Source organism: Typopeltis vanoorti, chromosome 22 (genome assembly GCF_054136105.1).
Source record: "Typopeltis vanoorti isolate ZY-2024b chromosome 22, IOZ_Tvanoo_1.0, whole genome shotgun sequence".
Lineage (NCBI taxonomy): Eukaryota > Metazoa > Arthropoda > Arachnida > Uropygi > Thelyphonidae > Typopeltis > Typopeltis vanoorti.
Window position 1 is genome coordinate 39,518,613 of NC_143570.1, and position 13,254 is coordinate 39,531,866.

Sequence of the window (13,254 nt, forward strand, 5' to 3'; positions counted from 1 at the left end):
TGTTGCTGAAGGAGAAAATCAGATATAAATCTGCATACTTTGCAGTGATTAGTCTCAACAATCTCAAACAGTTCACAGATGAATACTAAAGTGGAAGTACGTAAAGATTTGTTTAGAATTTTTTTCATAGTACTGAAAAAAAAAAAACAGACATTTCTACAAGGAATATAGGAGACTAAATAGACATAATTTCTGTGAATCAGAAACAATGTCAATGGAACTTCTAAAAAAGTTATGTTAATATATTGCTTTGAAGAGACTTATTCTGGACTGTTTTCAGGTATGTGGAATGAACTGTAATAGTGCAATGTGTACAATTGCTTAAAAAGAAATTAAAACCTGCTATTCACAGTACATTTTAGTTTTTTAATTTTAAGATGTTGTTTTGTATCATAACAATCCTAGATCATATTGAAGTCAATTCAATCACCAGAACTATTCAAGAACTTAAATTTGAAGTTTTTCTGAAATTCTCTCTAGAGTCTAGACATCAACCCAATCAATTATCATCATGATGTGCTTTCTATTTATCTCATCGAGGGGTGAATGTGTGTGTAATATATATGTGTGTGTGTGTGTGTGTGTGTGTGTGTGTGTGTGTGTGTGTGCGCGCGTGTGTATATATATATATTACACATCGTATATTATACATCACATATATACATACATATGTATATGTAAAATAACCAAGTTTATAAAATTACTTGGTAATATATATATATATATATATATTACATATATGGCAGTATCTGACACAAGCAATGTATAACTGCATACCTAGGGTTAAGCGAGTAAATAGAGTAAGAGCGAAATGGATGAACCATGAAATCGAGCAAGCTGTGTTGGAAAAGAAAATGCTATGGAGCAGGTACAAGATGGTTGATGGAAATCAGATCCACGAAGGGTTTAAAGTGCAGGCTAGGAAGGTGATGAGCATGGTAAAGGAAGAAAAGGTACAGTATGAGAGGAGATTGGTTGGTCATACCAGGATTAATTTCAAGGAATTCTGCTATATGGCAAGTAAGGGAATAGAGGAGTAAAGAATAGTTATGGCAGGTTGACACTGGTGGATAGTCATGGCAACTGAGTGACTATTGCAAAGGATATAGTGGAATTAATGAATGAGCACTTTATCAGTGTGTACCATACTGGTGTAAATGATGCTGTGCAAGATACAGAAGGAAGGCAAGTATTAGGGGAATTGGAAGCAAAAGAATCAGAGGTGTATCAGGTATTGATTAACTAGATGTTAATAAAGCTGTGGGAATGGATGACATATCACCATATATTCTTAAGGAATGTGCACAACAGCTAGCTATGCCTTTGACCTGAATGTTTATGAAAGTCTTTTAGTAGGTAAGGTTCTTAATGAATGAAAAGAAGGCAAAATAGTACCACGTCACAAGAAGTTTCCGGTTATACACCAGTTAGAATACAAGATAGAGTTGATGGAGATAGTGTTCTTTATGATGGTCAGCATGGATTTGTAAAGGATAGGTCTTGTGTTAGCAATTTACTTGCATTTCATCAATGTTGTTAGATAAGAGAGATTCATATACAGTGATATTCTTGGACTTTGCAAAAGTGTTTTATAGATTACCACATGATAAGTTGGTGTACAAGCTACAGACAATGGGAATAGAGAATATATTGGTTAGAAGGATCAGAGATTGGCTCTGGGAATGATACTTTCAAGTTGTGTGTGATGGAACAGTGTCTCAAAAAAGGAGGATAACCAGTGGCCTGTCCCAGGGTTCTGTTCTTGGACCCTGCTGTTTACCTTGTTTGTAAATGATGTATCATGTAGCTTAGTGGGTACTTTTAGTTGTTTGCTGATGATCCAAAGTTGAGGAGAATTATAAATATCACTGCTGATATTAATTACCTTCAGGAATATTTGAATAGACTTTTGACTGGGACCAAGGAGTGGGGTTGTAGTTTTAATATTAATAAGTAGAAGGTGTTGCATTATGAGTGCAGAAATATAAGACTGTGTACTATATTGATGGTGCTGTACTGTAGGAAGTGGATGATATTCAAGATTTGGGAGTGATGCAACACTTTGCAGTCCTTGCAAGTGTTGCAAACACTGCACATCATAGTGCCACTATAATACAACATGCTCTAACAAGTAAGGGATAAGGAGGTGGTTGTGCCACTATAAAGCACTGATCAGACCACACTTGTCTATTGTGCTCAGGTTTAGTCACCTAGTTTTCAGTGTGATGTAGAAACATCACACTGAAAAGAGTGACCAACATAATATCAGATCTGCCAACTATGCAAAGATCAATATAACAATATCATTTCTCGATCATATCATAGTATTTGACAGAATATCACAGTAAATTATTATTTCAATTAAGGAAGATGAGGCTGGATAAATAGATAAGGAATGAAATTAAAATGGCTCTGACTTCCTTTTTTGCTTCAAGAACAGGGAAAGAAAAACAAAATCAAAGAATGTGATGCAATCAACAGCAACATAAGAAAAGAATGAAAAATGAAGTGCCATGGAGTTCTGTTCTTGAGCAGTTATAGTTTGTTTATGTTAGTTTTGCATTAGGAATGCCCACCTAATAACATGATGGTCCACCTCTATGTGCAATCATGGCTCGCAGATGCCTAGAAACAGATTGCACATTTGTAACTTGACCCATGTCCAATGCAGCAACTCTATAAGTTCATGCTCATTCCATGAAGGAGGATCAGCAGTTCTCACACCCTGTTCTAGCATATCCCACACATGTTCAATTGGGTTACAGTCAGGGGAGTTTGGGGGCCAAGGCAATGCAAAGTGGTGAATTCGTCATCGTATTCCTCTACGCACTCAGTAGTTGTATGAGCCCAATGGCAAGGTGCATTGTAATGTTGAAATGGAGATGGTCAGCTAACAGGTCCCTGTAATGTTCACCATTCAGTGTTTGCGGGATGATAACCAATGGACCTAGGGCATGCCAGAAAACTGCTCTCAGACCATAACACTATCTCCACTAACCTGTTGAAACTAACCATGCAACCAGGAGATAGGGCTTCATGCTATTTATGCCACAAACTTGGCAATCAACATGGTGCAGCACAGCAAATAGGACTCCACTCCAGACAACCTTCTTGAATAGGAGGAATAGAAATATGATAGAGACGTTTTAAATTAGTGAGGGAATTTATTTATTTTTTATTCAATTTTTTTTTATTGTAAGCTTCATATTCTAGTACAAAATTTTGACAATCATATGTGTAACCTAAGAGCAACAGCTCATCCAGGTTACGATATGCATAAAGTTACAAAAAGTTATGTAATGCATTACCATTATATACACATATGTACATTCATGTGATATACATATTATATAATATTATAATGTAATAAAATCACAGGAAACATGCTAATATGTATAGAGAAAGCTGTATTTTATTGGATTAATCCAGAGGATTATAAGAGTAGAAGGCAAGGGAGAAGAACCAGCGGTCATCCCCAGAAGTTGCATAAGAGTGTGTGAAGAGGGGTGTGGGGAGTAGATTTTTTATATAGAGCATTGTTAGTGAATGGAATGTATTACAGGAATATGTTGTTAATGCAGGGAGTGTTAAGGATTTTAAGATTCGACATAATAGATTTGTTGTCAGTTGAATGAACCTCCCACATTGGGTCTGCTGACTCCATCGAGAATGTAATAATAATAAATATACGAGTTAGCTTTGCATTAGGAACATCCCCGATTTACATATCATGTGGTACTTCATGATAATGAAGTACCATGTGATATCAATATCACATGTGGCTACTATAAATGGACAAACCTATTCTCTGTATGTAAATGTTCGTTAGTAATGGAGAAACATAGCAGCTTAAGCCAATTTGACCTCAGACAGATATTTGGGACAAGGAGGACAGGTGCCAGTAATTTGGAAATGGTACAACCAAGTATGGCAAGATACAACAGGTGGCGCCACTAGTGTCTTCTATTTTTGAAAGGTTCAGTTTCTTTTTGGACAGAGGGTGTATAATCATAATTTTCACCATAATTTTAGACTTAAAAGTTTAAGCCTCATTAGATACTACAGATTGTAATGCATTCTAATTCATGCCATCTGAAAAACGGTTTATAGTACTCTGCCATCATTACAGAATGTATATTTAAAAATTATGAACATTTTAATTGTATATTAAATTACTTTTCAGGTGACTTAATGAAAGAAGATAGTGTTTTAGCATGGTTGACTGACATTGAATCAATAGAATTGCCTGATGCTATTGAAGAAGTAAATGCTAAAGTACTACAGAATATCATTGATGAAACAGAATATGTAGCAGTTCTCTTTTGTGAGTGCTTTAGGCTTAATAGTGATTATTTTCATTAACTATTCTGCTATTTTATCAGTTTAAAAATTCATTACTGTGCAACATATTATGAAGTAGAATACAATTAATATAAACTATAGTATTTTTATAGTTTATTTGCTGCGATGCTGATTATTATTACATGACACCTCCAGGGAGTCCAAAGACTCATCGAGGGAGGGCACCTACTCTACGACTCTCTGTCTCCACCACTCAATCCACCAACTACAACGAACCGCACCCACTCCAATGCCATCTACTGTCAACCACCACCACTAGTCACAAATCACAAACATCCATGCCCACAGCGGGATTCGAACCCGCAGCCTTTTGGCTGGAGAGCGGATATGCTTACCACTCGGCCGGCCATTACATAAAACTAATGGAGATATTTAGCAACTGATATAATAGTTATTTAATTTTGCTGATGTTTTGCATAAGGGAGGAATCCATATGGCTGCTTACAAAAAACATTATCCACATACCTATGCCAGAGATGTTATGGTTTAAAATGCTCCAAAAGAACAAACTGTCAACATGAAGCAAGGTAAGCTCAATGCAGAAACTTCTTGTGGCATAAAAACTACATAAGTGAAGTAATTAGTATGCAATTTTCTGTGTGTTTTCCTAGTATAACATGCTCAACATAAACAGCATTTCTAACTTCTGTTGCCAAGAGCTGCACATTGTGTGTGTGATGCCAATTGATCTCTCTCTCTCTCACACAATGTGCAGCTCTTGGCAACAGAAGTTAGAAATGCTGTTTATGTTGACCGTGTTATACTAGGAAAACACACAGAAAATTGATAGATATCTAAAAATAATTACAATAAAATAATTTAGTTAATGAAATATTTTTAAATATAAACAATTAATTAATTACAATTTATTGAACACATGAATGGTATTAGTATATCATCATGTGTTCATTGGGCATCCACAAATGCTGTATGGTCATTCCAATGCTTGGTGATAGTCCTTGCCATCTGGTCCTGTTATATGCTTTTCTGGAGACTTCAACACTCTCTGAAGATAGTCACTCCACACACACACACACACACACACACACCATCCATCACATTGACATTCTACCCCTTCCTCTTCTTCCAGGAACTTTACCTTCTATTACTGTTCTGAGAAGTCCTCTTTCCATCCTTTCAATGTGTCCAAAATATTTTAACTTTCTTCTGTCAGTATCCTTAAAGTTCTACTGATCTTTTCTAACACCCATTCATTTGTATGCCTTTTAGTATATGATATCCTCAACAGCCTTCTGTAACATCACATTTCAAAAGCAGCTATCATTTTCTGATCTGCTTTCTTTAGGTTCCAAGTCTCATATGCATAAGTCACTGTTGGAAAAGCAACTGCATCCAAAATCCTCAACTTTGTTTCCTTGGAGATAGATCCATCCTTCCAGATTTTAGACAAGTCTCTGACAGTTGTTTTAGCCATTCCTAATCCTTTTCTGATGTCTTCCGAACAGCAATTTTAAGCATTAATAATGGATCCCAGGTACTCGAACTGCTGACTTCCTCAATTCTTTCTCCATTAAGGTATACTTGTTTCTCAAGAGCTTCCCTGTTTGTATTTCCTTTGAGAACCATAATCTTTGTCTTGCTAGGATTGAGTTGAAGTCCTCTGTTATTACTGATCTTGTTAACTTTATCAAGAATTTGTCCTAGTTTTTCCTTGTCATTACAGAGGAGTATGATATCATCAGCTTACCTCAGATTACTGATCAGTCTACCACCTATCCTCATTCCTGTCGTGAGCTCATTCAATGCATCACAAATGATGTCCTCAGCATATATACTGAACAAGTGAGGAGAAAGTAACCATCTTTGCCTAACTCCCTTTCCAACCTGAAGCCAATTAGTCAGTTGTTGAGTTAGTATAATCCAAACCTTAACAAAAATGGTGGTTTTTGTTAAGGTTTGGATTGTGAATGTGTGCTTCCCAGCTTTCTTTGTACCATCTTTCCAGAAGAAAATAACTTTTATGTAATACTTTGATTTTGTTCCAGTGAATCCTATGTTTTTTAGATAATGCTTAGGTTGCTAAACCAGATTTATTGGGATCTTTAAATGAAATATATTCTGTGTTTTTCAAGATGAATTTGTGCAGAATAACCAGTATGATAATAACATAAGCCTCAAGAGCAGGGGATTTGAAGAAGACAGTCAATGTCTTCTTCAGATTTTGTCACTTAAGCTCCTAGGTTTAGTTCTTGTTTTCGATCTGTTTCAATTTTTCTTCAATAATGTTTGTTTTACCTGTAAAAGCTGATCAACTTTAATTCATTTTAAAATTTTCTTACATACTGTTCTTCTTTCTAGTACTAAGTAATGGCCACTTCCAATTTCAAATCCTCTGTACACGCTTGTGTCTTGAACCAGCATGATGATATCACTATCAAATGACATAGTCAGTTTTATGTTGAAACATAGTAATGACTAGAAAATGTCCTGAGAAGAGGTTCAGTAATACTTACTGTTATTATTAACTTTGTCCTTTTTTTATCCAAATTTTCCTAAAATGTTCTTATAATGTTATTTCAGCAGAACATTTTTCTTAAAATGTTCTGCTGAGATTCATTTCCTACTCTACTGTTCTGATCTTCAACAAGGACCACTTTTTCCATTTTCTTTATGTCAGCTGCCTGTTCTAGTGACTACAAAAATCCCCCACTTCTTCTTTAGAAGAGTCTTTTCTGCGACCATAATCAAAAGTAAGTTACATTATCTATTTCCCCATTTTGAATTTTGCCACTTATCACATTAATTGGAATTCTGTGGTTAACAATAATTGTAGCACTACCATCAGTAGGATTCGCAATTAAATCTGTTTCAAAACAAATATTCAGGGGCTTTAATCATGTCTATATATATACAGGTATCCCTTGCTTAACGTGAGATTTGATTAATGCGGCGAAATTAATTGCGGCAATCCCTTGATATACGTGGCAAGAGTTTTGATTAACGCGCCTTTCACCCGGCGGAGTTCGCAGCTGATCTGACACATATGTACAAAATGTGAATATAAATATTCTTACACAATTCAGTGTATAGCTTGGAGTTCATGAGTAGCTGTGCATTCTTATGTTATGAGTAATATTCTGCACTGTTTTTTGCTAATTTTGATGATTTTTGCTGCAGAAGTTCCTGGCAAATAAGTCAGCTTGTTCTCTTAGAGAATACAGAGGCAAATGTAAGAAAGCTAAACACTATGTAAAACTAGCTAAACAAAAGTCATGGGAGGACTTTGGCAAGAACATAGAAAATAAATATCAAGAAGGTGGTAAAATATTCCAGAGGTTGTTGAAGAAGCTTAGAAATGGAGGAAAGAGTGCGGTAAAAGGAGTTAGAGATGATAAAGGTGACATGAAAACGGGAGAAAAAGTTATCCTTGAAGTATGGAGTAACTACTTCGAAAAATTGCTAAATGAAATAAGCAGTGATAGTAAAGTGGCAAAAAACAATCAACAGGCATACAGTCAGGAATACATATCCATAATTGAAGTAGAAAAAGCCATCAAAGGCTTGAAATGTGGAAAGGCAGAAGGAGTAGATGATATTCGATCAGAAATGTTGAAGTATGGTAGTATAAAAATCTTACAGTGGCTGCACTGCATAGTTCAGAAAGCTTGGACAGATGGATGAATTCCCAATGATGGAGTAGAGCTCTAATAGTATCCATATATAAAAAGAGAAATAAAACTGAATGTGAGAATTACAGAGGTATTTCCCTACTGAGTTCCTGGCAAGATCTATGCAAGTATACTTGAGAAATGGTTGAGAAGAATTGTGGAAGAAAAGCTGGGTGAAGAACAAGCTGGATTCAGGCCAAATAGAGGCTGTCAGGATCAGATCTTCACTTTACAACAAATAGTCGAGAAAGCATGGGAATATAACAAACATCTGTATTTAAGTTTTGTCAATCTGGAAAAGGCATATGACAAGGTGAAAAGAGAGAAGCTATTCAATATGCTACAGTTATGTGGTGTCAATGGGGCATTATATCAAGCAATACTTAGTCTTTATTTGAGTTGTAAGTCAGCAGTTAGAATTGAAGGAAGTACAGGAAGATGGTTTAATGTTAAATCTGGTGTGAGACAAGGATGTACGTTATCCCCTGTGTTATTCATTATCTATATGGATCACATTATGAAGGAAAGTGGTATTAAACATGATATCAAAATTGGAGATATTAATGTCAGCTCTTTGCTTTATGTGGACGATGTTATACTTCTAAATAAATCCGCTACAAGTCTGCAAGATTCCCTGACTAAATTGAATAACTGTTGTAATAGATATGGTATGAAGGTCAGCAATAAAAAGACAAAGACAATGAAAATAGACAGAATCGTTGAAAATGTCAACTGCGTCGGAAATGGAGAACCTGTGGAACAAGTAAAATATTTCAGCTACTTAGCCATGATTTTTAATGAAGGTGGTAAATTAAATATGGAAATAGACAACAGAATCAAGAAAGCTGGTATGGCAGGAAGTCAATTGAATAAATTCATATGGAATAAGAGAGAAAGTAGTCAGAACACTAAATTATCTGTATACAAGACAGTGTTCAAACCAGTTTTAACCTATGGATCAGAGAGCTGGGTCAGAAGTAAAACACTTGACCAAAGACTAGAGACCGCAGATATGAGAGTCCTAAGAAAGATTATAGGCGTGAACAGATGGCATCAATGGCAATATCATATTAAAAACGAGGATATTTGGAAAGAACTTGACATTGTCAACATCTAGGAATGCGTTAGCAGCAGAGCTAATCTTAGGTGGTATGGTCATTAAACAGAATGGGCGAGGAAAGATTAGCAAAACAAGTGTTCTCTGCTAAGTTTGCAGGAAAACGAGCCATAGGAAGACCAAGATATAGGTGGATTGAACAAAGTTCTTAGATGATAGAAATATCATCATCGTATTCAATGACTTCCCACCATACCAGCTTTGCTGATTCTGTTGTCTATTTCTATATTTAATTTACCATCTTCAGTAAAAATCGTGCCTAAGTAGCTGAAATGTTTTACTTGTTCCACAGATTCTCCATTCACAACACAGTTGACATTTTCAATGATTCTGCCTATTTTCATTGTCTTTGTCTTTTTATTGCTGATGTTCATACCATATCTATTACAACAGCTATCCAATTTAGTCAGAGAATCTTGCAGACTTGTAGCAGATTTATTTAGAAGTATAACATCATCTGCATAAAGCAAAGAGCTGACATTAACATCTCCAATTTTGATATCATGTTTAATACCACTTTCCTTCATAATGTGATCCATATAGATAATGAATAACAGAGGGAATAATGTACATCCTTGTCTCACACCAGATTTAACATTAAACCATCTTCCTGTACTTCCTTCAATTCTAACTGCTGACTTACAACTCAAATAAAGACTAAGTATTGCTTGATATAATGCCCCATTGACACCATATAACTGTAGCATATTGAATAGCTTCTCTCTTGGCACCTTGTCATATGCCTTTTCCAAATCGACAAAACTTAAATACAGATGTTTGTTATATTCCTATGCTTTCTTGTCTATTTGTCGTAAAGTGAAGATCTGATCCTAACAGCCTCTATTTGGCCTGAATCCAGCTTGTTCTTCACCAAGCTTTTCTTCCACAATTCTTCTCAACCATTTCTCAAGTATACTTGCATAGATCTTGCCAGGAACACTCAGTAGGGAAATACCTCTGTAATTCTCACATTCAGTTTTATTACCCTTTTTATATATGGGTACTATTAGAGCTCTACTCAAATCATCGGGAATTCGTCCCTCTGTCCAGGTTTTCTGAACTATGCAGTGCAGCCACTGTAAGACTTTTATACCACCATATTTCAGCATTTCTGGTCAAATATCATCTACTCCTGCTTCCTTTCCACATTTCAAGCCTTTGATGGTTTTTCGACTTCAAGTATGGATATGTATTCCTGACTGTATGCCTGTTGAGTGTTTTTTACTGTGCTATCATTGCTTGTTTCATTTACCAATGTTTCGAAGTAATTACTCCATACTTCAATATCTTTTTCTCCTGTTTTCATGTCACCTTTATCATCTCTAACTCCTTTTACAACACTCTATCCTCCATTCTTAAGCTTCTTCAACAACCTCCAGAATATTTTACCACCTTTTTGATATTTATTTTCTATGTTCTTGCCAAAGTCCTCCCATGACTTTTGTTTAGCTAGTTTCACACATTGTTTCGCTTTCTTACATTTGTCTCTGTATTCTGTAAGAGGAAATGCTGACTTATTTGCCAGGAACTTTTGATATGCTTTTTTCTTTTGCTTCACTGCCTCTTTAACTTCCTGTATCCATCATGGAGTTCTGATTTTTCTATCCTTGCACACAACCTCACCACATGCCTCTCTGACTGAATCAATCAGGGTTTTCTTCAAGGCTTGTCACTGAATCTCCAAGGTTTGGTTCCTGTTCTCAAACTGTTTCATTTTTTCTTCAATAATCTTTGTGTATTTTAGTCTACAGTTCACATCTGAGAGCTGCACAACTTTTTTTCACTTTAAAACTTTCTTACATGTTATTCTTTTCAATATGAAATTCAGTTTTATCCTGCTCAAGACTAAATAGTGATCGCTTCCAATTTCAAATCCTCTATACACCCTGGTGTCCTGCACCAGGAAATGTCAGATGTCTGACAATCATTTCCTACTCTGCTATTTAGATCCCCAACAAGGCCCAACTTTTCCTTTTTCATTGTGTCAGTTGCTTTTTCTAAAGCATCAAAAAATTCCTCCACTTCTACCTTAATAAACCTTCTGTGGGACCATAGGCACAAATAAGTCTCATTGTCCAATTCCCCATTCTGATATTTGCCCACATCACTCTACTTGAGACTGCCTGCCATTCAAGAAGATTAGCCTCGTATTTTGTGTTGAATACTATGGCTACTCCTTCTTTTCCTATGAAATTCAATATGAAATACAATTTTATCCTGCTCAAGACTAAATAGTGATCGCTTCCAATTTCAAATCCTCTATACACTCAGGTGTCCTGCACCAGGGAATGTCAGATGTCTGACAATCATTTCCTACTCTGCTGTTTAGATCCCTAACAAGGACCAACTTTTCCGTTTTCATTGTGTCAGTTGCTTTTTCTAAAGCATCAAAAAATTCCTCCACTTCTACCTTAGTAGAACCTTCTGTTGGACCATAGGCACAAACAAGTCTCATTGTCCAATTCCCCATTCTGATATTTGCCCACATCACTCTACTTTTTACCTTTTTAAAAAGGTGGCACACCAATTGGCAACTCCTATAGGTAGAGATGACCTTGCTAATGCTTCTGACTGGTATCTCCACTTGGGCCTGGCTCCCACTGAAGAGACCTCAATAAAGATCGAAACTAGTCTGGGTAGTGGCCCTTCCCTTAATGCATAACATTAGACATATCCACAAGGAGATGTGTTTTGCATTATGGGAGATACTGAGATAGGAGTGTTGGTAGCCTGCTCCACCTTTGCAAGGAGTTGCCCTGATGTTGTACCACCTTACCCCCGTGACCTTCGCTGCAGTTTTTACCACCAGAAGCTCCACAGGGTTACATTTACCACGCAAAAACATGCAAACCTCATGGCGTGAGCATGATGACGTCATTTCTCCTACGCAGCCTCCTACGAATTATTAATACAGTATTCGATCATGGATGAATTGTAATTTTTATCATTGATTAATGCGATTTTGATATACGTGGTAACATCGAGGGATTAATTAACCACGTTAATCGAGGGATACCTGCATTTGATTTTAACTGAAGAATTGACCTTTTCTGCAGAACAGATATACCATGAATTATTATTTTACCAAGATTTAGTTTTAATGAACCTTCCTTGTGAAGGAGCATATGCTCATTTACTTATTTTTATATTTAAAGCTAAAAGTCTTTCAGTGTTATACTTGCCATATTTTTTTCATAATAATTATATATTAATGCCATAACAGATAGATTTTTTGGTAACTGCAAACCTCTTTGAGAAAAGCATTCTCAAATAAAATTGCTCTTTACAATAGTATTAATAGAAATTCCATTTGCTGCAAAATTAGCAACTAATTCATCTACATCTATCATGTGCAGTTTGACAAATTGAAATGTTCTGCTTATTAAGTGTGACAGTGTTTGTGCATCATCTTTACTGCTTTTTATTCTTTTTGTGCCATATAAAATATATATATGCTCAACAATGCCATTCAACTTAAACCCTATAGTCCCCATCACCATAACTCCTTTTTCCTATATCTTTCTTTACCATGGCATTATTTGATCTCTTTTTCCCCTTACTAATCTTTGTCATGACATGATTATCTACTTTTTTTCCCTTAACTTTCATGCCCCTCACCAGGAATGTTAAAATATTAGATTGCTAATTTCTTTCTTAATTTCTGCCAAATAAATAAATAAATAAATTGGTAGATGACTTAGATTGCTTGTTGTGATTATCATCCTGTATATTGAAGGTCTTGAATAGTGTGAAAATTAAAAAAAGTACCACGTTTAGCATACACTGTAAAGTTTGAGATTACCCAACATTTGGTCTATCCACAGTACTAAATACGTTGTCTGTGTACAAACATTCCTTTCAGAAAAGGAATAACTTAGAAAAGAACAGGAGTTGCATATAGAAGCATTGGAGTATGCCAAATTACTTACTCTCAGAACATTCAGAATAAAGTCAATAAGAACAAATTTTTAAGTGCCGGAGAGTGGCAACTAGTGGCCCCGATTTGCTTTGTGTCTGTGTGTGTGTGGGGGGATTTACAATTGCATGATGACAAAATAAAAATCTTATCAAAATATGTTCTGATTTTTTCCTTTCAGTTGTTTCCCACTGTATGTGACTTTGTAGGTATTGCCCACAAAGTATTCC

The 13,254-nt window shown here is 35.7% G+C and overlaps 1 protein-coding gene across 1 annotated transcript in view; it reads left to right on the forward strand.

Moving 5' to 3' along the window:
- The first annotated feature begins 4,188 nt into the window (after window positions 1–4,188).
- Window positions 4,189–13,254, forward strand: part of LOC150094342 (uncharacterized) — a 484,937-nt gene continuing 475,871 nt past the window's right edge. The window contains exon 1 of the mRNA XM_090412362.1: window positions 4,189–4,324. Coding sequence (XP_090268488.1) covers window positions 4,192–4,324 — 133 coding nt within the window. The 5' untranslated portion in view covers window positions 4,189–4,191. The remainder of the gene's footprint in view (window positions 4,325–13,254) is intronic.